Source organism: Bubalus kerabau, chromosome 8 (assembly GCF_029407905.1).
Source record: "Bubalus kerabau isolate K-KA32 ecotype Philippines breed swamp buffalo chromosome 8, PCC_UOA_SB_1v2, whole genome shotgun sequence".
In the NCBI taxonomy this organism is placed as follows: Eukaryota; Metazoa; Chordata; class Mammalia; order Artiodactyla; family Bovidae; genus Bubalus; species Bubalus kerabau.
In genome coordinates, this window is record NC_073631.1 from 38,489,710 (window position 1) to 38,516,141 (window position 26,432).

General features: G+C 35.7%; 1 protein-coding gene across 3 annotated transcripts in view; it reads left to right on the forward strand.

Moving 5' to 3' along the window:
* SEMA3D (semaphorin 3D) overlaps positions 1-18,526 on the forward strand; it is a 224,489-nt gene extending 205,963 nt beyond the window's left edge. For all 3 annotated transcript variants that reach the window (XM_055590094.1, XM_055590096.1, XM_055590095.1), the window contains 2 exons: positions 7,053-7,189; positions 14,099-18,526. In XM_055590094.1, the coding sequence (XP_055446069.1) occupies positions 7,053-7,189; positions 14,099-14,524 (563 nt within the window). In that variant the 3' untranslated portion in view covers positions 14,525-18,526. The remainder of the gene's footprint in view (positions 1-7,052; positions 7,190-14,098) is intronic.
* Positions 18,527-26,432: the final 7,906 nt, after the last annotated feature.

Below are 26,432 nucleotides of genomic sequence, written 5' to 3' on the forward strand. Positions count from 1 at the left end.
CAACCCACTCCAGTGTTCTTGCCTGGGAAATCCCATGGATAGAGGAGCCTGGCAGGGCTACAGTCCACAGGTCACAAAAGAATTGAAAACAACTTAGCGACTAAATGGCAACAAATAAACAAAAAAGAAAACAATCTGCACATTCAGGGATTTTAAATTTAAGTGTGTGTTAGGGGAGGGAGCGAGCAACAAACATAAAAACAAGTAAAATATATGCCATGTTATAAGGACTTATAAAAGACTGTTGCTGCCTAAGGCACTCACAATCTCTGTCTCCACTTCATCACATCCCCTTCTTGTTATGCTCCATTTTACATTGCCTTTTCTAAGCACCATCACCACTCTAACTCAGTCCAGTTTTTGTCAAGATCACCAAGTAATTTCCTCCCTTGCCAAATCCAATGCACACTTTTTAGCACGCGCTATTACTTCCTCTCTAGCTCCCTCCTCCCTGAAACACTTTCTTCTCTTGGCTTCCATGCAGTGGTGCAGTGATATGCTGGAGCCAGTTTTTATGGTCCCATGAGAGCTGATTGTTTATTATGTAGGGGATTTTTGAGCTGGTTTTAAACCATTGGTACCTTGAATCAGCCATGGTGGGAGTTCTTATACCAGATAAATCAGCAAGCACTACAAATCAGGTCCTTGCGTTTACAGAGATGGTCTCCCAGCACACGTATGCTTCATGGCACCACATGGAAAACTTCGGGTTTTTCTTTTACCATATAGGCTTCTCCTTCTGAGTGTTCTTAACTTTCCTTTTCATTCTACTACCTAAACATTCCATCTCTGTCTATTCACTCCTTAACATCATCCATTTCAATACTATCGGAGGCTTTTTTTTTTAATTGAAGTATAGTTGATTTACAGTGTTGTGTTTCTGGTGTACAGCAAAGTGATTTAGTTATTTTGTTGTTGTTCAATTGCTAAGTTGTGTCAGACTCTCTATGACTCCATGGACTGTAGACCGCCAAGTTTCTCTGTCAATGGGATTTTCCAGGCAAGAACACTGGAGGGGGTTGCCATTTCCTTCTCCAGGGAATCTTCCCAACCCAGGGATCGAATCTGTGCCCTGCATTGGCAGGCTGATTCTTGACTACGTGAGCCATCAGGGAAGCCGTATATATTTATTCTTCTTCATATTCTTTTCCATTATGGTTTAACAGGATATTGAGTATAGTTCCCTGTGAAATACAGTAATTGTTGTTGTTCAGTCACCCAGTCATGTCTGGATCTTTGCAACCCCATAGACTGTGGCACACCAGGGCTCCCAGTCCCTCACCATCTCCTGGAGTTTGCCCAAGTTCATGTCCATTGCATTGGTGATGCCATCGAGCTATCTCATCCTCTCATGCCCTCTTCTCCTTCTGGCCTCAATCTTTCCCAGCATCAGGGACTTTTCCAGTGAGTCAGCTGTTCACATCAAGTGACCAAAATACTGGAGCTTCCGCATCAGTCCCTCCAATTCAGGGTTGATTTCCCTTAAGATTGATTGGTTTGATCTCCTTGCAGTCCAAGAGACTCAGGAGTCTTCTCCAGCACCACAGTTGGAAGACATCAACTCTCTCTGGTGCTCTGCCTTCTTTACGGTCCAGCTCTCACAACCATACGTGACCACGGGGAAGACCATAGCCTTGACTATACGGACCTTTGTCAGCAGTGTAACATCTCTGCTTTTCAACACACTGTCTAGGTTTGTCATAGCTTTCCTGCTGAGAAGCGGTCATCTTCTATAGAGTAGGACCTTTTTTTTTTTTTTTAATCCATTCTAATATATAATAGTTGTATCCACTATTCCCACAACCTCAATCCATCACTTCCTTATCCCCTTCCCCCTTGGCAACCCTTAGTCTTTTTTCTGTGTGGGTGAATCCGTTTCATAAATAAGTTCATTTGTGTCATATTTTAAATTCCACATATAAGTGACATATAGTATATGTCTTCTTCTTTCTGACCTACTTAGTATGATAATCTCTAGGATCATCCATGCAGCTGCACATGTCATTATTGCATTTCTGTTTATGGCCGTGTACTACTCCATTATATATACATGTGTGTGTATGAACATTATGAAAATCTTCTTTATCCATTCATCTGTTGATGGACATTTAGGTTGCTTCCATGTCTTAACTGTTGTAAATATTGCTCCTGTAAACATTTAGAGTATGTGTGTGTGTGTGCTAAGTTGCTTCAGTCATGTCAGACGCTTTGGGTTGGACTGTAGCCCACCAGGCTCCTCTGTCCATGGTATTCTTCAAGCAAGAATACTGGAGTGGGTTGCCATGCCTTTCTCCAGGAGATTTTCCTGACCCATGGATCTAACCTGCATCCCTTATGTTTTCTTCATTGGCAAGCGGGTTCTTTACCATTAGAACCACCTGGCAAGCCCATGATCTTCTGAAATTAGTTTCTCAAAAGCACTAGTCTGGTTCCTGTCTCAGCCCTGTATGCATTTGTTTCCTCTGTACCTGAAGAACTCTTCACTTCAGGTGTCCACATGGCTCTATCCTCACATCATTTTATTCCGTGATTGAAACGTTAGTATCAGTGTTAATTTCTCAGAGACACCCTTTCTGACCAACCTACCTGAAATACCTTTCTTCCCTTCTATCCCTAATTATTCCCTAATCTGCTATTTTTACTTGTACTGCATAACACAGCCAGATACTATATTATCTATTCATTCACTTGATTACTTTGTCTCTGTCGCTGGAATATAAAGGTGGTGAATTTGCCTGCCATAATCACTAATATATTCCCTACATTGAAAGTAATGCCAGTGTGGTAGGCAAAAAAAAAAAGTCTGCATCATACTTAGGTGAAGGGAGGGATACTCAGAGGGATAGCCCTTGAGCTGTTCCATAAAGAAACAATCACACTTTCCTAAGTAGATTAAGTAAAAAGTATTAAAATCAGAAAGGACTCACATAGGTTTGGTTAAGTTCATGACCATCCCTATGTTATTCTACGGAGTTTGTGTTTACCCTGTAAGTGATAAGGAACTATTTCATATTACCAAGAAAAGTTGTTTTAAAAAATAAAAGAAATTTATTTTGGTAGTTTGATGATTGATTGGAATAGGAGAAGTCAATGATAGAGAATCAATTGTGAAAATTAAGGTAGAAATTAAGAGGGTATTTTCAAACTAAGGGTTTTCAATCTCAAGGAAGAAAAAGGGTCACATTTGAACAATTGTTTTTGGTAAAGAAGAGAAGAGATGAGTTACTTATAACCCATAAATATGCATTGCATTGACCTGGTAATCAAGTTTTGAATAACTGGCAAATAGATGTTTTCTTTCTTCCTTCTTTTGTTCATCAATTGTTATATACTGTGACATTGCACAGTTATTAATGATAGTGTTAAAACAATGTTAATTATATATAATCTTGCTGCACTGACATCAGTGACATGTCCTAAGTGTATTATGAAGAAACATTCCAGATATTTCTGTATGAAAAAAAATTTTTTGCCTGCAATCTGAAAGATTAAAATATTCTTTAAAATTATTTTACACTTACATGAAAGATACATATTCTACTCTTTAAAAACATTATTGCATGCAAATTTTGCACCTTTAAAAATGGATAGTAATAAAACACTTGTGAAAGTGCTGCACTTAATATGCCAGCAAATGTGGAAAACTCAGCAGTGGCCATAGGACTGAAAAAGATCAGTTTTCATTCCAATCCCAAAGAAAGGCGATGCCAAAGAATGCTCAAACTACGGCACAATTGCACTCATCTCACACGCTAGTAAAGTAATGCTCAAAATTCTCCAAGCCAACCTTCAACAGTTCGTGAACTGTGAACTTCCAGATGTCCAAGCTGGATTTAGAAAAGGCAGAGGAACCAGAGATCAAATTGCCAACATCTGTTGGATCATCGAAAAAGCAATAGAGTTCCAGAAAAACATCTACTTCTGCTTTACTTACTATGCCAAAGCCTTTGACAGTGTGGACCATAGCAAACTGTGGAAAGTTCTGAAAGAGATGGGAATACCAGACCAGCCGACCTGCCTTCTGGGAAATCTGTATGCAGGTCAGGAGCAACAGTTAGAACTGAACTTGGAACAGACTGGTTCCAAATAGGGAAAGGAGTACATCAAGGCTGTATACTGTCACCCTGCTTATTTAACTTATATGAGAGTACATCATGAGAAACACTGGGCTGGATGAAGCACAAGCTGGAATCAAGATTGCTGGAAGAAATATCAATAACCTCAGATATGCAGATGACACCACCTTTATGGCAGAAAGTGAAGAAGAACTAAAGAGCCTCTTGATGAAAGTGAAAGAGGAGAGTGAAAAAGTTGGGTTAGAACTCAACATTCAGAAAACTAAGATCATGGCATCTGGTTCCATCCCTTCATGGCAAATAGATGGGGAAACAGTGAGAAACTTTTATTTTGGGGGGCTCCAAAATCACTGCAGATGGTGACTGCAGCCATGAAATTAAAAGACGCTTGCTCTTTGAAGGAAAAGTTATGACCAACCTAGACAGCATATTAAAAAAAGCAGAGACTTTACTTTGCTAACAAAGGTCCATCTAGTCAAAGCTATGGTTTTTCCAGTAGTCGTGTATGGATGTGAGAGTTGGACTATAAAGACAGCTGAGTGCTGAAGAATTGATGCTTTTGAACACACACATATATGTTTAAATTTACAAATAGAAAATTTTAAACTCAGAGATAAACATTATTGGAATATTCAGTAAATTAATTTGTAGTAAAACTGATGTGGGGATGACTTTGTGTCAAAGGGTCACTATCTGCTGATTTGGAGATGGATTTCATATAATCAGCTCACTATTTCACTTTTCCAGTTGATTTCACTAATTTTACATTTACTTAATTGACTAGTTCTTTTGTTGAATCCGTCTAATTGAATTTCTCCCAAGCCCTTGCCCTGTCACCTAACAATCAGCCTGCATCCTCCCTGCTTTGTTCATGAACTCCCTTTGCCCAGGAAAACAGTCTCTGTTACTGTGAAATGATGCATTTCTTTCTTCTCCGTGATCGGCACTGGTGATCTTCCTGTGCATTAGGAATTTATTATGTGAAAATCGTGGCTATAATCTGTTGAATTGGCAGAGAGAGAGAGTGGATATACTACAGATTTCAAGTGGAATCCATGCATTTTGACAGTTAGATAAGGTTAATTCATAATAGGGTCAGCATGCTTGACTTAATCTTTGCTGGTAAGACACAAATAAGTTCAAAAGAAGTTTCTAGAAAAGAAACCTAACTATTGGATGCATGTGCATTCAAGCCATTTGCTGATAATTCAGGGTGCTTAGATTGAAGATTCACTTAGGTCCCTTAAGCCTTACTCTGGTTTATGCCTAAAATGCTAGGTGGGCCCATCTGCAGAATTGAGACATCTGAATATATGTTGAAAAAGTGCATGTTTGGGCCAGGCTGAGAAGCTGTCATTTTTTATTTGATCAAATTTGAGCTGCAGATCTTAGATCACACATGGGACACAGCCTTTGGCTACTCTGGATGGAATGTATTTCAGATGGTGCAGTTGATTTATAAGAAGAAGGTGTCTGAGACACTGATCCTTTAGCCTCCCATTAACTGTCTTATTGCAGATGCATGTGGGGCTATAATATCCCTCTTCGAATAAAAGAGAACCTTTTGGGGGTAGATAATATCCTGATTCAGAGTATTAGAATATCCAGTGTATTAGCGTCATCATAGAATTTCATCAAGTATAGAGAAGTACACTTACTTTTCTGATACTGAAATGTCATATGGTCATAACATACGGTTTATGGTCAGCTCTGTGGACCAGTTCATAATGAATTTCTCTTTAAAGGTGAAATAAATTGCTCTTGCAGAACTATCTACAAAATTGGTTCTATTGTCTACAAATTAAAAGGTTTAAAGTTAAAAGATGTTGAAGTTTATTCAGTGCAACTCAAAGAGGCTCAATGTTAGTTATATCTTGTGAATTCTTATTTAAAAAAGAAACTTCAAAAATTAATATATTGATGAAAGAATAAAAACTGAAACGCTAGGATAGAGTTTGCATTTTACTCATAGGTAACAAATACTATGGGCTGGAAGAAGCACAAGCTGGAATCAAGATTGCCAGGAGAAATATCAATAACCTCAGATATGCAGATGACACCACCCTTATGGCAGAAAGTAAAGAGGAACTAAAAAGCCTCTTGATGAAAGTGAAAGTAGAGAGTGAAAAAGTTGGCTTAAAGCTCAACATTCAGAAAACAAAGATCATGGCATCTGGTCCCATCACTTCATGGAAAATAGATGGGGAAATAGTGGAAACAGCATCAGACTTTATTTTTTGGGGCTCCAAAATCACTGCAGATGGTGATTGCAGCCATGAAATTAAAAGACGCGTACTCCTTGGAAGAAAAGTTATGACCAACCTAGATAGCATATTGAAAAGCAGAGATGTTACTTTGCCAACAAAGGTCCATCTAGTCAAGGCTGTGGTTTTTCCAGTGGTCATGTATGCATGTGAGAGTTGGACTGTGAAGAAAGCTGAGCGCCGAAAAACTGATGCTTTTGAACTGTGGTGTTGGAGAAGACTCTTGAGAGTCCCTTGTACTGCAGGAAGATCCAACAAGTCCATTCTGAAGGAGATCAGCCCTGGGATTTCTTTGGAAGGAATGATGCTAAAGCTGAAACTTCAGTACTTTGGCCACCTCACACGAAGAATTGACTCATTGGAAAAAACTCTGATGCTGGGAGGGATTGGGGGCAGGAGGAGCAGGGGACGACAGAGGATGAGATGGCTGGATGGCATCACTGACTCGATGGACATGAGTCTGAGTGAACTCCGGGAGTTGGTGATGGACAGGGAGGCCTGGCGTGCTGCGATTCATGGGGTCTCAAAGAGTCGGACACGACTGAGCGACTGAACTGAACTGAACTGAACAAATACTATGCTGTGAATTTCATTTCTCTTTAATACTGTATGTGAATCTTTCCCTCATGGTATCTGTTCTAAATCAGTCTATTTTCCCATTGCTTTTAAAATCAGGTCTAGGTTAATGTCCTATTCTATGCTTGCTTTCCAGGCATTAGTGAACCTGCTGATGAAAAGGTGATTTTTGGCATTGAATTTAATTCAACCTTTCTGGAATGTATACCTAAATCCCAGCAAGCATCTATTAAGTGGTATATCCAGCGGTCAGGAGATGAACATCGAGAGGAGGTAAGTTATAGTCATCAAAGAAAGATCACCTTGAGGGAAAGAGTGTAAAACTTACATCAAATTTAGGTTGTGAGAGAAGATGTTCAACTTTTAGTGCCAAATGCAGTTCTTATCACTACTTGATAACAAGGAAAGTAAAATTTTATACTCTGGTATCCAAGGTAACAATGCCTTTGAGAGACAAATAACCCAATTTAATGCAAATGTGTTAATGAAATACATTTAGAAGCAGACAAACAAACAAATGTACATGATTCTTCCTCAACTTTTTGTTTTTCATAGATTCTTTATATTTTAGAACAACTCTTGATCAAGAATGAGACTTTCCCTCACAGTAGCACAATGACTAAATTCTAACTCATGCTATATTCAGTTTAGACTATAAAATGAAACATATCAAATTTGTACCAAACTGGAAATATATATCATATCGTCACATGAATAAGTTGTATAAGTATCTACCTTTTCACTCTAGTGTATTAAAATTAAATAAACAGAGAGGGAAAAGTAATATGGATGCTCTACTTTTGACTTTTCCCTGTTTCAGATTTTCTAGCACATATATGTGTTTAAAACATATTACAAAGATTTTGTGAGATAGGTAAGTTATATATGTTACTGAATTTAATGAGATGAGTTTGGGTAGTCTGAGAAATTGTATATTAATATTATTTGAACATCATGAAACAGGTTAAGTGACAGAATATGAGAAACCAGTGATAATCTAGATTTCTAAAAATCCCAGTATTAAATTAAGGATAATGTAATTGTAATGGAATGAACACAGGGTCAGAATTAGATGAGTTGAGTAATGACTCTTTGGTAATATTACTGAAGTCCCATGGGCCAAAATTTTCTAAGGTAAATAAAATAAATGCAAAAGTTCCTGTCAAAATAAAATGAAAATAAAACCACATATGAGAATGTGAATTTCAAAGCAGAGGATTACTCACAAGTGTAAAATAATTCATATAACATCGCAGACACTTTCTGTCTGGGAGGATGTGTAAAATAGGAAGTAGCACTAATGATGTGTTCACCCTGACTGCTGAGGGTTTCTGAGCAGGTGGCAACTTCCTTAGCACTCAGTTTCTCTGCCATATAAGTAGGAGGACCAGATGGCCTCTAAAATATCAGCCTTCTTGTTAACTCTATAAACATTTAAATAGGATATGTAATCAGCCAAACATTACTGTGGAATTATGGCTCTCAACTTCAGGCAGTTTTGCTCCCAAAGTATTCATATTTTTGGTTATTGTCACTGCATGAGGGGAGGATGCTACTGGCGTCTAGTATGTAGAGGTCAAGGATGATGCTAATCATGGTGCAATGCTCAGTCCCTCACAATAAATAACTATCCAGCCCCTCAGTAGTGCTGAGGCTGAGAAACCTTGGAGGCAAAGAGCCAACTTTTATGGTATGGTCCACTGTTAAACTAAGAAGCTGTTACTCTCTTCATCTAAGAATAATTTCTCTATCAAAGTATTGACCCTTCACATATTTAATACTAAGGGAATAATTGTCTCATGTCCTTATGTCATAATTGTCCTTGTGTCAAATACGACAATTGTCCTTATGTCAAATTCTCTAATAAAACTTGATTCTTGTTGTTACATCCAGAAGTTTTAAGAATATGGCATATCCATATTTATACTAAGTGTTTAAGAGTCTCATTGTTTACCAATATAAAGTTTTATCTGATGTAAAAATGATTTAAATTCAAGATATAAAGCATTTATTATTTATCCATGAAACATTGGAAGGACATTAATCTGAATTTTTTAACATTCAGGTTTTCTTTTAGTTACATTACAGTATTTTATTTTTGAATATCTCAAATGACTATTTTTAATTTTAGTCAATAAAGTTTGATGATTTCTTTTCAGTTAAATATAATTTTTTAATAACGATTTTCTTCCTCCATGACAAATTTAATCTAACTTTAAAAAAATGTTGAACTCTGCTTGGGGTGCCCTGCCAGTTTTAGATACATACATTTGCCTATGCATGTTTGCATTCATATATTTTATGTTTCCAGAAAAAGCTATGCATTACTTTAATGTACATTTTAACAGTTTATCATACAGTCATGGTGGTACCAAGCTCCATAAATTTCAGTGGAGCAGAAATAGTGTATTTATTGAATTATACTTAAAATATTTTAGCTGTAATGTTTCAACTGATATTTTCATCTATCTTTGTAAATAGGCAGTTATTCATTGTCCAGGATATGCAATACTGCTTCCTGAGCTGAGGAAAGGGACAAAATCCAGACTAGATTTGAAGCATTTTTCCCAGCAGGATACCCTCTGCTCTTTACCAAGAAGGTCACAGTTTGAAATCTTTCCTCCACTCAAAAAAAAAAAAACCAAAGCCTGAGGGAAGGCCCAGGATCCCCTGTGGCACAGAGGCTGTCACCAGGTTATTCTCTGCCAGGAGGAGAACATTTCCTTGCCGAGTTGTTTCACAGTTGGGTGCTGTTGGGAAGGTCATGAGTCAGTTGTCTGCTGACTTTCTTATAGAGCTGTTCTTGAAATTGATGGTGTTTATGCTATAACCAGCAAGTTAATTGACAGTCCCCAAGCTTCTATTGAACTTTTGAGATCTGAATAAATAATTTACCATTTGTGATAGTAATTTTTCCGTGGATTTTTAAAATATTTTAAAAACACCTTCAAATGTTTGTATGTTTCTGTCTGTAGGTCTTTATTTTTATTGCTTTTATCGTAAAAGCAATATAAATGGTTTTGAAAATACAGTAACATATAAAAGACTATGAGATCATAAAGTGTAGATAATCACACATATATTTTGATCTCTATTTCAGGTTTTTTTCCTACTAACCATTACACTATCAGCAATTTCCCCTGCCATTCAATTTTAATACATGATTCCTGTCCCACACCCTTGCCAGCCTGATGCCACAATCATCCACTCACGTTCCATGTTTTATTTAAATAGCTTGTGTTACCTCTTAATCAATTTTCCTTTAGCTAAATCTTTCTCTACTTGTCTGTTTTCTTAGGGCAGATTCTTAAATGTAAAATAAGTGAGTTAAAGACTTTAATATTCTTACAGCTTTGCATAAACAACTGTATATTGCTAATTTCTCATCAAAATCACCATATTGGCAAACTGCCTTACCTATTACTTGCTTGGTTTATGTTGATACAGTCATTTAAAAATTTTAATAATCCCTTTACATATTTAAATAGTAACATTTAACATTATGCATAAGTAACTTTTTATTATGTTTTATATCTCTAAAATTCTTTTGTGTGTTCAAAATATACACATTTGGAACTTCTATTGATTTATATGATTTCCCTTTGTGCTTAGAAGTTCCTTTCCCAATAAAAACATATATATATATTTTCTCATCATTTTATGATTTTACTTTTACAATTGTAATTTTTTGTTTTTGGGGGTTTTTTTGGCCCTACTGCATGGCATGTAGGATCTCAGTTCCCCAAACAGGGATAAACCCATGCCTCCTGAAATGGAAGCACAGAGTCTTAACTACTGGACTGCCAGGGAAGTCCCTACAATTACAGTTTATATTTTATATTTACATTTACTCCAAGATATTAATCAAGAATGAGTTATGTATTCATTTGATTTTTTTCTCTTTTAAATAATGAGCCAGTTTCCTCAGCACTATTTTTAAATAAGTCTTCGTCTATGTTTGTTGAAGGGAAATACTCTTGAAGCCCTAGTCACTTCGAAGACACATACATGCTTTAGCTATGAAAGACCTGACAGGTGAATTATCTGCAAAGGAATTACCATTAGGCTGCTATTATCAGAGAATCAAGTCCCTGACCTTTACCTGCTGCTTCATACCTAACTGTCCTTTGTCCCATTCCATGTTTCTCTTTTCATTTTAAATGAATTGCCCTTCACTGAAGATCTACATTTAATAATGCCAAATATATTATCCTTGTTCACATTAGGCAAATGGATAGTCGACCCGAGTTCAAGCGTGGTTTTGATTTGTAAGGCTGAGCAGCTTTTACATATCACTAGAGTGGAGAAAATTCTATGAGTTTAAATCAGTGGCTAGAGATTACATTATCTCTTTGTAGAGGAGCTGAATTTTCTAAATTGACTGTGCTGACATTTCACTGTCGAGATGCAGTCTGCATTAATGCATCCTATTCCAGCATGGAAAGAGAACATTACAGAGAATGAGAATGTGAAGGAAGCAAATGTTAATCAACCACTTAATTTCTGGGTCACAGATTTCTATCTCTATATTGCAAAAATCCTATGAAAATATATGTTAAAAATGTTTTGTTAGAGATACCATTTCCTTAAAGGCATATTTTTAAAATTTTAGGAAGACAAAAAAAAATCCCTTAAATTATCTCATAGAATTTAGATAAATCCAAAAAGAAATTCATTAAAGCAAACTTTTTATCTGTAGGTCAAAAACCAAAGAAAATGTAAGCATTCCATCAAAGAAAGGAAAAGTGAAAGACCCCAATGGGGTAATGAAATGCCAGGTGTTTATGAAACCCGGAATCCTGTAGGGACTGGAAAGGAGGGAAGAGGGCAAGACTTCAGAGTAAAGTAACGTAAACAGGACATAAAACAAGAATAGCAAAAATAATGATAAAATGTTGTGTAATACGTGTGAAATCACAAAGTCATCGTTCTTTCCTGTCAGAAGCTTGAAAAGAAAAATTAAAAGTATTGAGTCAGAGGTGTAACAATCTCTAAGAGTCACATTAAATGCAGTTTAGCAAGATAGGATGGACGGAACACATGTATACCTATGACTGATTTATATTGATGTATGGCAAAAACCATCATAATATTGTAAAGCAATTATCCTCCTGTTAAAACAGATAAATTGGGAAAAAAAATTAGCAAGAATACCAGCTAGAAAAGAAAATCCAAAGATGAACTGTAACTGAAGTCACCCACTTTGATCATCTTGCTATTAATAATAGCCACAGGCCATTTTCCATTAAATCACAGAAGTAAAGCTTCAGAACATCACCTCTCCAGCAGTATAGCAGTAGTCTATGATGCTTCTAATAATACTTCACATTTAACCTTCAAAGAGCTTTACTTTTAACCACCCACCCCCCTCCCAAATACACCATATGCTGTTTCACCAACTTGATAAATGGGAGACCAATCAGGGAAGATAAATGAATAGTCATAGGAAGTAGAGCAGAAAGGAACCAGAACCTGGGCTATGGAGTCAGAATTTCAGTTTCTTGATCTAAGATGTATTTAAATTTAAAAATAATTCCTACAATAAAATTATTTAAAACAAAAAAATATATAGTACATGTTAAATTTGAGATTATTATTTTTGTTTAATCTTTTAGAGCTCTACCAATTCAAATTCAACTTTTACCCTAGGCAGGAGATTTCTATAGTTTCTAAGAATATAAATGAATTCAACATGAGTTTTATTACAGTAGCATTTTAAAATGGCTGGGCCTTTAGAATAAATCCATTAGAAAAAAAAAAGAAAAAGAAACTACACACCACCTCAACCAAATAGGCAAAGTAAGGGTAACAAGCAAACCCCTGATGGTGTGGATTCAGTGTAGAGCAAAGGCAGTGCTGGAGACCATTCGGCCTCATTAACCAGGGATCTGAGCTGTGACCTGCCTTTGGCCTCGTGTGGTACCCCGCCAGCTGCACTTCTCTGGCACAGAGGGTGGTTGGCCATATACTTGTGAGTTAACTGGGCTGGTAGCCAGAGATGTTTCTTTTCCTTTTCTCATATTTCCAGAATACGGGGATTTTTTCCTACATATTTTTCACATAAAGATGCAAAGTATAGTCCACCCACTGTGAATAAATTTAATTTAGCCGTCTTTATGCCTCTTTGATTTCCATCAGCTCAAAGTCCACAATACAGGGGCAGATGTGTAAACTGGGAAATCTTCCAGACCTCTTTGTTGTTGTTGTCGTTATTCTACTTAGTGCCGAGCCCGCTCAACAATACTCCACATTAAACAGGGCTCTTGTGTTGGTAAACATGCCTCTAGTTTATTGAAGATAGGTTCACTATTCACATCAGACCGGGGGCCAGGCAAGCTTAAACATTTGAATTGTCTTTCTGTACTATTGCTTCAAAGGGCAAAGAGCATCACATTCCAGGGGAGGTTCTTTTTGTTCATTGAGCTTTCTCACACTCGAAGTCACATCACAATGTTATAGTATACTGAGGTATGGGAAGTATTTTCACAGATGACATAGTCTAAAGTATCATACAGACACACAGTATCAAAATTCAACTCATAGTAAAAAGAGAAATTCAGCTTTAAATGTTTCTAACCTTCTGACTATATGGTCCTACTTAGTTACAGCTCTAACATCCCAAAGGCTGTGTCCTCCATGCCTTTCCACTTGACTTTTAACAAGTCACCACTTATAGTTTCCATATGCTATTCAGCTCATTTATTTGGCAGTATCTAGAAAAAAGAGTAAATTCCTTTCAGAATCATCATTCTTTTCTACATGATAGGTAGTAGTGTGCACTAAAGCTCTTTTTCTACAGAGTGACTGCCAATGTTATATTCTAGTTCTAAAATTCAGATACAAATCAGTGTTCTTAGAATACCAGTTAGTATGTGGAATCTCTTGTAAAGATGGTCAGCTGATAGTTTCCAGGTTTACTTCATTTTCATGACTTTTTATCCCTATCTGTAGATTGGGAGGAAAAACTAATTATATTCCAAAGACTCAATTAGATATGATCAGATGCAACCGTACATTTCTGGGGGCAGCTACTTGAGCTGAATTTTTCACTCTCTTCCACGACAGCTGACAGTATTATGCTTAATGACAGAGAGATGGGGACTAGATCTTTTAGATTCATCTAAGTAAACTATGCAGCCTCTCTGGCTCTCATTTATTACCTACCTTTTTTCAACTCTGCAGGTAAAACCCGATGAAAGGATCATCAAAACAGAATATGGGCTACTGATTCGAAGTCTGCAGAAGAAGGACTCTGGGTTGTATTACTGCAAAGCACAGGAGCACACTTTTATCCACACCATAGTGAAGCTGACTTTGAATATCATTGAGAATGAACAGATGGAAAACACCCAGAGGGCAGAGCATGAGGAGGGGCCAGTCAAGGATCTGTTGGCTGAGTCAAGGTTGAGATATAAAGACTACATCCAAATCCTTAGCAGTCCAAACTTCAGCCTAGACCAGTACTGTGAACAGATGTGGCACAGGGAGAAGCGGAGACAGCGGAACAAGGGCAGCCCGAAGTGGAAGCACATGCAGGAAATGAAGAAGAAACGAAATCGAAGACATCACAGAGACCTGGAAGAACTTCCTAGAGCTGTGGCCACATAGTTTTCTATTTAATTTAAAGAAAAGAACTCTTTACCTGCAAAAACACTGTTATCTGTTTTATTCATCCTTATACTAACTCATAAGAGCTTTCCATGGAGTTTTGCTAAAGCACAACAGTAATCTGAATAAGACTATATGGTGGATATGGCATTAATAAGGGTGAATCATTCATCTGAACCAGTTTTCCAAAAACTAAAACTTACACCTGCAAAGTATCTGAATTATCCTCAAAACAGGGGCTTTACACTTGTAAATGTTTTATATTCTGAGTTTTTGAATTTATTATGTAAATAACTGAGTTAAAAAAGCATCAGATTTGACATTGAAATAAGGTGCTTTATGTCCTTTGCATGGCCTTTAAGCATGGAGTTTACCATGCAGTTGTTGCTTTATGTTCTTATGAACGGATATATCATTCCACTTTAGAACTGGCTGCCTGGTGGTAGAATTGGAGGGAAGATGCAAAATACAGCTCACAGTATCAACAGGAACTTTCCCAGGGAGCCATTTGCTCTTGGTGTATGTATGGTTCGGAAATTTGGAGAGGTGCATTACTCCTTTCAGACCCCAGGGGTTACAATTTAGTGTCCTGCAGCATTGATTTACTGAAGGGCATAAATGTTCCTCCCAGGATTCCTTGTAACTTGTCAGGATAACAGGTTCACAGAGAGAACTTGGTGCTCAGTTATGTGTTTTTAGAATATATGCTGAGCTTTATAGGGGCAGAATGCTTAATAAATATTTTAATAGGGTATGGGAAAGCATTTTGATAAAAGAAAACATCACAAAGTATGCTGCATCCTAACCGGGGGGAACGCAGATGGGATTTGTTAAGAGAAAGAAAGACAGCCATAAATTCTGGCTTTGGGGAAAACTCCCCATAAAAAGGAAGAACAATCACAAATACAGTGGATGACAGGTAATGTGGCTCTATGCACTGGAGTTTAAGTAGCTGCCAATTTGTAATTCATCTGTTTTAAAAAAAATGAAAAACTCTAGATTATAAGAAACTTCAAGTAAACGCCTGAGGAAAAGTTACATTTTCTAAAGGATCATGGGAAGAAAGAACACAAATTTATATATAACCAATGGAATTTCAGTGTGTACTGCCTCTCTTCTAAAAATTTCATCATACTCTATAAATTATTTCTATTTAGTGTCTTTATTCTCTCCTAAATAATGGATTATTAGATTTTATTTGAGTGAATAGGAAAAAACAATATATACATATATATAGAGAGAGAATTAGATAGACAACTGTCATGGGGAGTGGGAATACTATGTATTTGTTAAATAATGAAATGCAAAAATTTTTACAACGGAAAGGGTTAAATTAACTCTTTGACATCTTTTTCTTCACAACCTTTTTTGCATTTCTGAGATTATATGCTGTATAATCTCATTGTTTTAGTAATTTAATAATAAATAAGTCTACTGCATGTAAAGAAAACAAACTCACATTAATATTTTTCACGTTTTGTTAGTGCTTTCAAATGTTTCCAATTTGACCTTCCCTCTGAATATGTATGGTATGTTTCCTGCCTGTTTAAGAAGGACTCACCTTTCCTTCATACAATACGAAACCCTTAGCCTTCTTCTGTTTTGCCTTTTCACGCCCTTTTTAGTGTGAAATGAAAAATTAGTCACTTCCTCACACAGAAGGCAGCTTTTCAGAAAACTAAATAGCAGACATTGCTTGTTTCTCATGCATTGTACGTGTCTTGAAAGTAAAAGCCTCTGAGAAGGGAACGAGTTCAGTATCATGTCTGTTCCTGGTTTTATGCTCAAAACGTCCTATCTTACACTCATTGTACTTGCATTGCTTACCTACTCAAAGAAGTCACACTGATCTATGATGTTAAGTCACCTTTTGATAGGATACTCATAAACATTTGTAGATGTTTTACTATAGGGAAAACTTAAGGAAGATAGTTTTTTTAAGTGAACCAGAACAAATCAGTCTATTAAAAAGTAATCCATAAGAATAGTTCAAGCAAGATCAGACTGCTAACAAGAGTGTTTGAAACTATTGATTTGCTGGCTTAAAATCTTGCCAGAACTCTTGATAAGCTCAAAGCATATAAGTATGAGTATGTTTTTTAAAAAGATTTCCAAATATGTGTATATTAGACAGTAATGGTCAAATTACAAATAGCTTTGAGAGAATTATATGAAACTCAAGTGTTAGGATTGACTTGTGAAAATAAATTTGGTTTTCATCAAAATATGAATGTCCAAGCCATTTTTAAATTAATTCTTTCTTAGTTATTCAGAAAAAAGTTAGGAATTTTAATGGACAGCTAAATTTTAATGGTTGCTTTGGATCTAAATCTATTAATTTATGGTAATTAAATAAGTTTGAAATATTGTTAGTAAAAAATTCATGTAATAAATAAAACTTTTATTGGCAAAGATTTATGTATATTTATAAGAACAAGACATCTAAGCTGCTACATTTAATTTTTTAATCCTTTAATTGCCTAAAACACTTAGGGGAACAGTGTGAATATATTGTCTAGAGATAAGACACAATATATACTTCCTCACCACTGAAAGCTTTTACCAAATTTTCTTTGAAATAATGAAAAATAAAATTATAGTTAATAGTTTCAGATTTGCTAAAAACTCAGCTTTTTACAGAGAGGTCTTAAAATGTCTGTTTAGCCTTAATTTTATGGGGTTTTTTCCCCCATGTTTTGAATACATGTCTCTGACTTGCATATTCATCATTTGAATTTCATTCCAGCTAAATATGAATTTCATGCTGCTAAATCCTAACTGTGCATTCATTTACATTCAATGTATTGGGGATTTTAAGTTTGTTTAGAAGTGGATAGTCTAAATAATTAGTGTAGAACCTATTTTTCCACAGAGAGCTCAAAACACATTCACATTATTAAAAAAATTTTTTTGAAAATCAACCAAATTATTTAAGAAATAGAAAATTGAGAACATTAGAAATGTGCAAAAGCCACAACAGTAGTGAAAGAATTATAACTCATACCATACCTCACAAATCCGTTAGCTAAATACTACTTACCTACAATATGCTGCCTGCAAAATGAGTTTACTCTTGAATTGTTCTTTGGTCTATGTTTCAGTTCTTTATATGCTATTAACTTTTGTTTCTGCTGAATTGTATAAACTCAAGCAAAAAATAAGTTTACAGTTGCCAGTGCCTGTTTTTCTATATTATATTGAAAATTAAAATTTCAAGGACAATTAGACAGCCTCCAGATGTCAACAAAATGCTAAATTGAACAAGAGCATCAAACACTGATATTTTAAGTCTTAAATATATCTCGTGAAATAAGATATAAATAAATAAAAGTGGAAATGAAAGCTGAAACAGCATCCCTTTATAATTTGTCTTGGACAAAATGTTGGAATTCATTAGCCTTATTGGGAATGGAGAATTTAGAAAAAAGATATTTAAAATGTTTTTATAGAAATATTTTTCTCACAGTAAATGACAATATTTAAATAATTTAATTTACATTTGAGGTTAAAAAAAGATCTAACATTCCAAGATTGGACACATTGACAGTGCAAAGACAGGAGCATATACATGACTTATACCTCTCATTTAAATATTTTTCATATTAAAGTATTTATGGTATGTTTGAAATAGGTGATTTGGGGGTGAAGGGCAAAAAATCTGTCAGTTAATTGTGTAATTTAATACTTAATAATTGTAAGTGGTTAGCAATCTACTTTGAATTTATAGTTTTGCTATTTTAAAAGAAGTGTAGTCTTGTAATCTAAAATAATTGCAAGTTTCTAAATGTATATTTTGGTTGTATTATAATAAAATACAAACATTAGTGTTTTATGGTTATAAACAGAATGTTGGTTTGTGTGCAAGTTTTGTTTTTAGACCCTGAACATGATAACCAGGTTTTACACATAGAATCACACTGACTCAAATACAAAGGAAAATATCTCCTAAAAATTTTTAGTAGATATATTTTGCACTGTAAGTATGCAATAATTTCCCTTATGAAAAAAAGAATAATTTTCTCTTCCCAATCATTATAATTATATACTTAAGCTTTACTGTGATTTAATTTAGACATGAGAAGACTGAATTAATATTACTACTCAAGTAACAACTTTTAAGATTTCCAATTACCATTCTATAAGTGAAAATTAAAAATAGTCATCTGTATGCTTAGCTGTATGAATTTAAATTTTTAAAGGCATAAGTTGAGGTTTCTGATTTTGTTTTATAAATAATTTACTTGAATTTCTTTTAGATACAATTTCATTTCTTATTGATTTTGTACACCCATGTAGGATATTTTATATTTGCAAATAGATAATATTATAATATACCAAACCTGTAATGAAATAACTTGTAGGGATGTTGTATAAAGAAATGTCAAGTTTTCTGAGTGCTTTGACATGCTTCAAACATGAGAATTTATGGTAATGTGTATATATAAAATTTTAAAAAGAAAAAAATTATATAGGGTCCTCTTAAAGAGCATGCCCAAGCTGTTACTATAAATAAAGATACAACCTAAGATTAAAAACTGAAAAAATTCCATGTGTATTTGTTTGACTATAGTAAGACATGGGAGTGATCCTGAGAAAAAAGGAGGCAGAAGTTTAGCATTTGAGAATCAAAAACATCTATAACCACACAACTTGTTATCTGCATTAGTATGATTTGTTAGTCCAGGAAACTCATGCCTAAGATGATGAAAATGTAAACTATTTTTTGCTTCAGAAGCTCATATACTTGTCACTTGTGTATATATTAGTACAAACAAATCTTGGAAGAGGGATTTGACAATACTCAGATCAGTTCAGTTGCTCAGTTGTGTCTGACTCTTTGTGACCCCATGGACTGCAGCACGCCTGGCCTCCCTGTCCATCACCAACTCCCAGAGTTTACTCAAATTCATGTTCATTGAGTCAGTGATGCCACCCAATCATCTCATCCTCTGTTGTCCCCTTCTTCTCCCATGTTCAATCTTGCCGAGCACAGGGTCTTTTCAAATGAGTCAGTTCTTCACATCAGGTGGCCAAACTTTGCAGTTTCAGCTTCAGCATCAATCCTTCCAATGAATATTCAGGACGAATTTCCTTTAGGATGGACTGGTTGGATCTTCTTGCAGTCCAAGGAACTGTCAAGAGTCTTCTCCCACACCACAGTTCAAAAGCATCAGTTCTTTGGTGCTCAGCTTTCTTTACTGTCCAGTTCTCACATCCATACATGACTACTGGAAAAACCATAGCTTTGACTAGATGGATCTTTGTTGGTAAAGTCTCTTCTTTTTGATATGGCTGTCTAGGTTGTTCATAACTTTTCTACCAAGGAGCAAGAGTCTTTTAATTTCATGGCTACAGTCACCAACTGCAGTGATTTTAGAGCCCCCAGAAATAAAGGCTGCTACTGTTTCCACTGTTTCCCCATCTATTTGCCATGAAGTGATGGGACTGGATGCCATGATCTTAGTTTTCTGAATGTTGAATTCTAAGCCAACTTTTTCACTCTCCTCTTTCACTTCCGTCAAGAGGCTTTTTGGTTCTTCTTCAATTTCTGCCATGATGGTGGTGTCATCTGCATATCTGAGGTTATTGATATTTCTCCTGGCAATCTTGATTGCAAGTGTGCTTCATCCAGCCCAGCATTCTCATGATATACTCTGCTTATAAGTTAAATAAGCAGGGTGACAATATACAGACTTGACGTACTCATTTCCCAATTTGGAACCCCTCTGTTCTTCCCTGTCCAGTTCTAACTGTTTCTTCTTGACCTGCATACAGTTTTCTCAAGAGGCAGGTCAGGTGGTCTAGTACCTCCATCTCTTTCAGGATTTCCAGTTTGTTGTGAACCACACAGTCAAAGGCTTTGGCATAGTCTATAAAGCAGAAGTAGATGTTTTTCTGGAATTCTCACTTTTTCAATGATCCAGCAAATGTTGGCAATTTGACCTCTGGTTCCTCTGCCTTTTCTAAACCCAGCTTGAACATCTGGAAGTTCACGGTTCATGAACTGTTGAATCCTGGCTTGGAGAATTTTGAGCATTACTTTGCTAGTGTATGAGATGAGTACAATTGTGCTAAGGTTGAACATGCTTTGGCATTGCCTTTCTTTGGGATTGGAATGAAAACTGAAATTTTCCAGTCCTGTGGCCACTGCTGAGTTTTCCACATTTGTTGGCATATTGAGTGCAGCACTTTCACAACATCATCTTTTAGGATTTGAAATAGCTCAACTGAAATTCTATCACCTCCACTAGCTTTGTTCATAGTGATGCTTTCTAAGGCCAGCCTGACTTCGCATTCCAGAATGTCTGGCTCTAGGTGAGTGATCATACCATTGTGATTATCTGGGTCATTAAGATCATTTTTGTATAGTTCATCTGTGTATTCTTGCCACCTCTTCTTAATATCTTCTGCTTCTGTTAGGTCTATACCATTACTGTCCTTTATTGTGCCCATCTTTACATGAAAGTTCCCTTGGTATCTCTAATTTCCTTAACGAGATCGCTAGTCTTTCCCATTCTATTTTTTTTTAATTTTATTTTATTTTTAAACTTTACATAATTGTATTAGTTTTGCCAAATATCAAAATGAATCCGCCACAGGTATACATGTTTTTCCTCTTTTCTTTGCATTGATCACTGAGGAAGGCTTTCTTATCTCTCCTTGCTATTCTTTGGAACTCTGCTTTCAAATGGGTATATCTTTCCTTTTCTCCTTTGCCTTTCACTTCATTTCTTTTCACAGCTATTTGTAAGGGTTCCTCAGACAACCTTTTGACTTTTTGCATTTCTTTTTCTTGGGGATGGACTTGATCCCTGCCTTCTGTACAATATCACAAACCTCTGTCCATAGTTCTTCAGGCACTTTGTCTCTCAGATCTAATCCAATGAATCTATTTCTCATTTCCACTGTATAATCGTAAGGGATCTGATTTAGGTCATACCTAAATGGTCTAGTGGTTTTCCCTACTTTCTTCAATTTAAGTCTGAATTTGGCAATAAGGATTTCATAATCTGAGCCACAGTTAGCTCCTGGTCTTGCTTTTGCTCACTGTATAGAGCTTCTCTATCTTTGGCTGCAAAGAATATAATTAATCTAATTTTGGTATTGACAATCTGGTGAAGTCCAAATGTTGAGTCTTCTCTTGTTATTGTTGGAATAGGGTGTGTGCTATGGCCAGTGCATTTTCTTGGCAAAACTCTATTAGCCTTTGCTCTGCTTCATTCTTTACTCCAAGGCCAAAATTGCCTGTTACTCAGGTATTTCTTGACTTCCTACTTTTGCATTCTAGTCCCCTATAATGAAAGGGACATCTTTTTTGCATGTTACTTCTAGAAGTTCTTGTAGGTCTTCATAGAACCGATCAACTTCAGCTTCTTCAGCATTACTGGTCAGTGCATAGACTTGGATTTTGTGATATTGAATGGTTTTCCTTGGAAACGAACAGAGATCATTTTGTTGTTTTTGAGATTGCATCCAAGTACTGCATTTTGGACTCTTCTGTTGTCTATGATGGCTACTCCATTTCTTCTAAGGAATTCTTGCCTACAGTAGTAGATACAATGGTCATCTGAGTTAATTTCACCCATTCCAGTCCATTTCAGTTCACTGATTACTAAAATGTAGACGTTCACTCTTGCCATCTCCTGTTTGACCACTTCCAATTTGCCTTGACTCTTGGACCTAACATTCCAGGTTCCTATACAATATTGCTCTTTACAACATCAGACTTTGCTTCCATCACTAGTCACATCCACAAGTGTGTGTTGTTTTTGCTTTGGTTCTGTCTCTTTATTCTTTCTGGAGTTCTTTCTCCACTGATCTCCAGTAGCATATTGGGCACCTACCAACCTGGGGAGTTCAGCTTTCAGTGTCCTATCTTTTTTCCTTTTCATCCTCTTCATGGGGTTCTCAAGGCAAGTGTACTGAAGTGGTTTGCCATTCCTTTCTCCAGTGGACCATGTTTTGCCAAAACTCTCCACCACGACCCTCTATCTTGGGTGGCCCTATATGGGCATGGGTCATAGTTACATTGTTTTAGACAAGGCTGTGGTCCATGTGATCTGATTGGTTAATTTTCTGTGATTGTGGTTTTTAGTCTCTCTGCCCTCTGATGGAGAAGGATTAGAGGCTTATGGAAGCTTCCTGATGGGAGAGTTTTCCTGAGGGGGTAACTGGGTAAAACTGTGTCTTGACAATACTCGAAGTTTAAAATTCACATACACCAAGATCCAGTTTTTCACAATTAAGTATATTCTTGAGAAACTTCTCCACATGTTCAGTAATAGACATTTTTAAAAATGTTTATCGTAAGATTAAATATAATAGAAAAAAGAGAACAATGTCTATGTTCTACAGAAGTGACTGAAATATAGTCACTAGATGGATACAGAAGTTTAATTGGGGGGAGGGGGAGAGCTGCAGGCATCTATAAAGAAAAATTTTAAAAACAGTGTTAAAGAAACAGAATCCCAGAGTATAGGAACACAAAAAGAATTATACTGGGTTTTCAAGTTGAAAGAAGCAAATGATACTGCTTATGGATACATACATTCATATGTAAGCAGTAAAAATGTAACAAACATTTCTGGAAAAGTTAAACACTATATTCAGAATATATTTTCCTCTAAGAAATAAGAGAATGAGTACACAGGGAGGTATGGCTATTTCAATAAAGTATTATTTCTCTAAAAAAATATAAACTCTCTATTATATATTACATATATTTGCAGTAACTAGTTTAGCATTTCACAAAGTTGTGTGTTAGATTTATAATTTAAATATATTGCTCAACATAATTCTACATGCTTGAAATATTTCATAACAAAAAGTAGATGAAAGATATAAATTGCAGTAAAAGAACAAAGTACTCAATAGTAAAATCTAAAAAGAGACGGAAAAGAGAAAAGAATAACATATAGAAATACTAGATATGCAGCCATCATAATAATGCAACCTTCCAGTTCCACTGACTTACATTATGGACTTTCTTGGACATCCTGCTTATTTTAAAAATGTGACAGTGAGGACTTTGTTTGGCCTCAGGGACCCTGGAATAATGTCTGTTTTCAAAGCAATACCTTATTGTTATGGAAATGCCTAAGGCATCTAGGGTATCGAACCCTGTGCTTAATGTGCCAAAGGACTCCAAACAGCTGAGTTGGCCTTTCTTGGAATGAACACTGTTTAAGGTTGATATTTAAAATATAGAGTTTCTTCTTTCTGGCTTATATATCAAATTTATAAACCAACTCATGCTTTTTAGATAACCTGAAGAAATATTTATATCTTGTAAAAGGCCTTTAAATGATTCCCCAAATCATTATTTTGTTTAGGAAAAGTTCTACATTAATATAATATGCATTTTTAATCTACTGTGGATGTTTTGCTCATATGTAGAGAAAGGCCAAAATTTAGCCCAACATTTTTGCCCTTTGCAAACTTCTCAGTTTTAATGGACCCTGTTAATGAGGGGCTAGTATATTTACATATGCACTGTAGGAGTAGAAGAGGGCATAGTGGAGAGTATTAAATTAAAGTACATAAACTTGAATAAGAAGAAAATGAGACCAATTTACCAGGTAGGAAGTTATCATTTAGCATCAGGAAAGGGGTTGTTTCATGGGCCATATCCCTCTAAGCTTTTAATATATTGAAACAAATTACTATTGGGCAATTATCTCCAATTATCGAGTTTAGTTATAATTGCAGCCCTTTCCTACAGGTCATTTTTACTACTGAAAAACAAATAAAAATGTCGAATCTCCCATGGTAATTTGTGTTGTTGTAGTTAGTTTTTAGAAACATTTGGAAGCAGTCTTAGGTTTCAATGCTCACAGGCCAAGTTAAGCATGAGAATAACCATATCTTACTCAGGTGTGGAAATTATAGAAAGCTGACCAAGAAGGCCAAGTTCTGATTGTTAGAAACTTTATGATTCAGACTAGATGAAAATCTAATCCTGAAAACAGAGAATGACATTTTGGTATTTTTAATCAGACGTGATATAACAATATTTTAATCAAATTAGCATTTGAGGAAAAGAAAAAGTGAAAAATGACCCCTAAATTTCTATGTTTTGCAACTGGATGGATAATAGTTAAAAGCAAAACAAAACCAGGAATTATAGTGAGGAAAGGAGGTTAAGGTGGGAAGATCACAGTTTCAGCATTGAATACTGAGTTCGGATGATTTGAGGAGGGCATGGTAGAGTTTGATATGGGTTTGATGCTCAGGAAAAATGAAAGCTGAAGTTATTTGTGGCTATTGGTACAGATGAAAGAAGTGTAGAGGGGAATGCAGTGAATATAAGTGAGCTAGTGGTCAACTTAGCCTAAGTTAGTGTGTATCCTGATGTGAGTTATCATTAATTTCTCTAATGAGATGAGATATCTCTAAGGTATCAAACAGCTTAAAAATTTATGAGTTTTTCTTATATCTTCCACCAGAAACTTAATTTCTGGAAGACAAAGTCTCTATTCTTCATATCTAGTGCAGTCTCTAGCAACTTGTGAAACAACTTTTCTGTAAAACTCTCATGATTCATTACTGGAAGCATTTTCTAGAATTCCTACCCCATGTACTTCTTTTAAAATCAAATTGGTAAATTGAAGAAGGTCTATTTTCATTTTTGAATGTTCATCTATTTTAAACAAAACAATTACAAACTGGTGTTATGGGTTTTTTTTTTTTTTCTTTGATTCAGGTGGACTCAGTGCCATAATCTACAAGATTTAAACAGGTAGAAAGAAGGTCCATATAATTTGTAATAGATGGTTTGTTTAAACACAAGGACTTTGAAGAGGTCTTTGAAGAAAAGTTTAAAGATTTAAATTAATGGCAGAGTCAAGAATATAGATTTACCTGACAGATATTCTTTGATAATAATACATTAAATTATTTTATTTGTGCCGTAGCATTTCCCTGTACTGTTTACATTAAAGAACACATAAGTCCTAAGTGAAATCTTCTTGGAAAAGCATTCTACTAGACTTTGACAGCCCAGCATTAAATGAGAGTCAACCAAACTTATAACCCTGTTTATCCATTTTCAATCCTGTTTATATTTTCTCAAAAATATAGTTTAATTAGGCATATTGGTTACATTTATACATTTTATCCAATAGCAAAAATTTCTTTGACTTAGAACTATTAAGATGTATTGCTTAAGATGCATCATACATATATTTTTTAAAAGTGAATTACTGACATATGATTTTTATTTGGACCCAGGATGATATATGTAACTAGAGCAGAAACCAACAGAAAACCAGCAGAAAAACAAGCATTGGCTCTGGCAAACCCTGGAACTACTTGCTCTCTTTGACTATATAAAAACAGAAGCAAGCAACAATCCTTTCTTTTGGACACTTAATATTCATTAAGGCTATTCATAAATGCATTTATATAGCAGTATTTGGGAGAAGGCAATGGCACCCCACTCCAGTACTGTTGCCCAGAAAATCCCATGGATGGAGGAGCCTGGTAGGCTGCAGTCCATGGGGTCGCTAAGAGTCAGACACAACTGAGCAACTTCACTTTCACTTTCCACTTTCATACATTGGAGAAGGAAATGGCAACCCACTCCAGTGTTCTTGCCTGGAGAATCCCATGGACGGAGAATCCTGGTAGGCTGCAATCCATGGGGTCGCACAGAGTCGGACATGACTGAAGCAACTTAGCAGTAGAAGCAGCAGCAGTGAAGAAATCTAATTAAAAATAATTCTTTCTGAGTATATAAAGAATTGTCTGAAATTTTATATGATGGAGATGTATATCTGGGGAATCTCAGTAGGAACCCCACACTAAACACATTGAGAAATTTTCCTTTGTTTTCCAGTTTATCTCACCAATGGAATGACTGATATGAAGTGGTTTGTTGCATTTCTTGAAAAGATGGCAAATTGGTTAA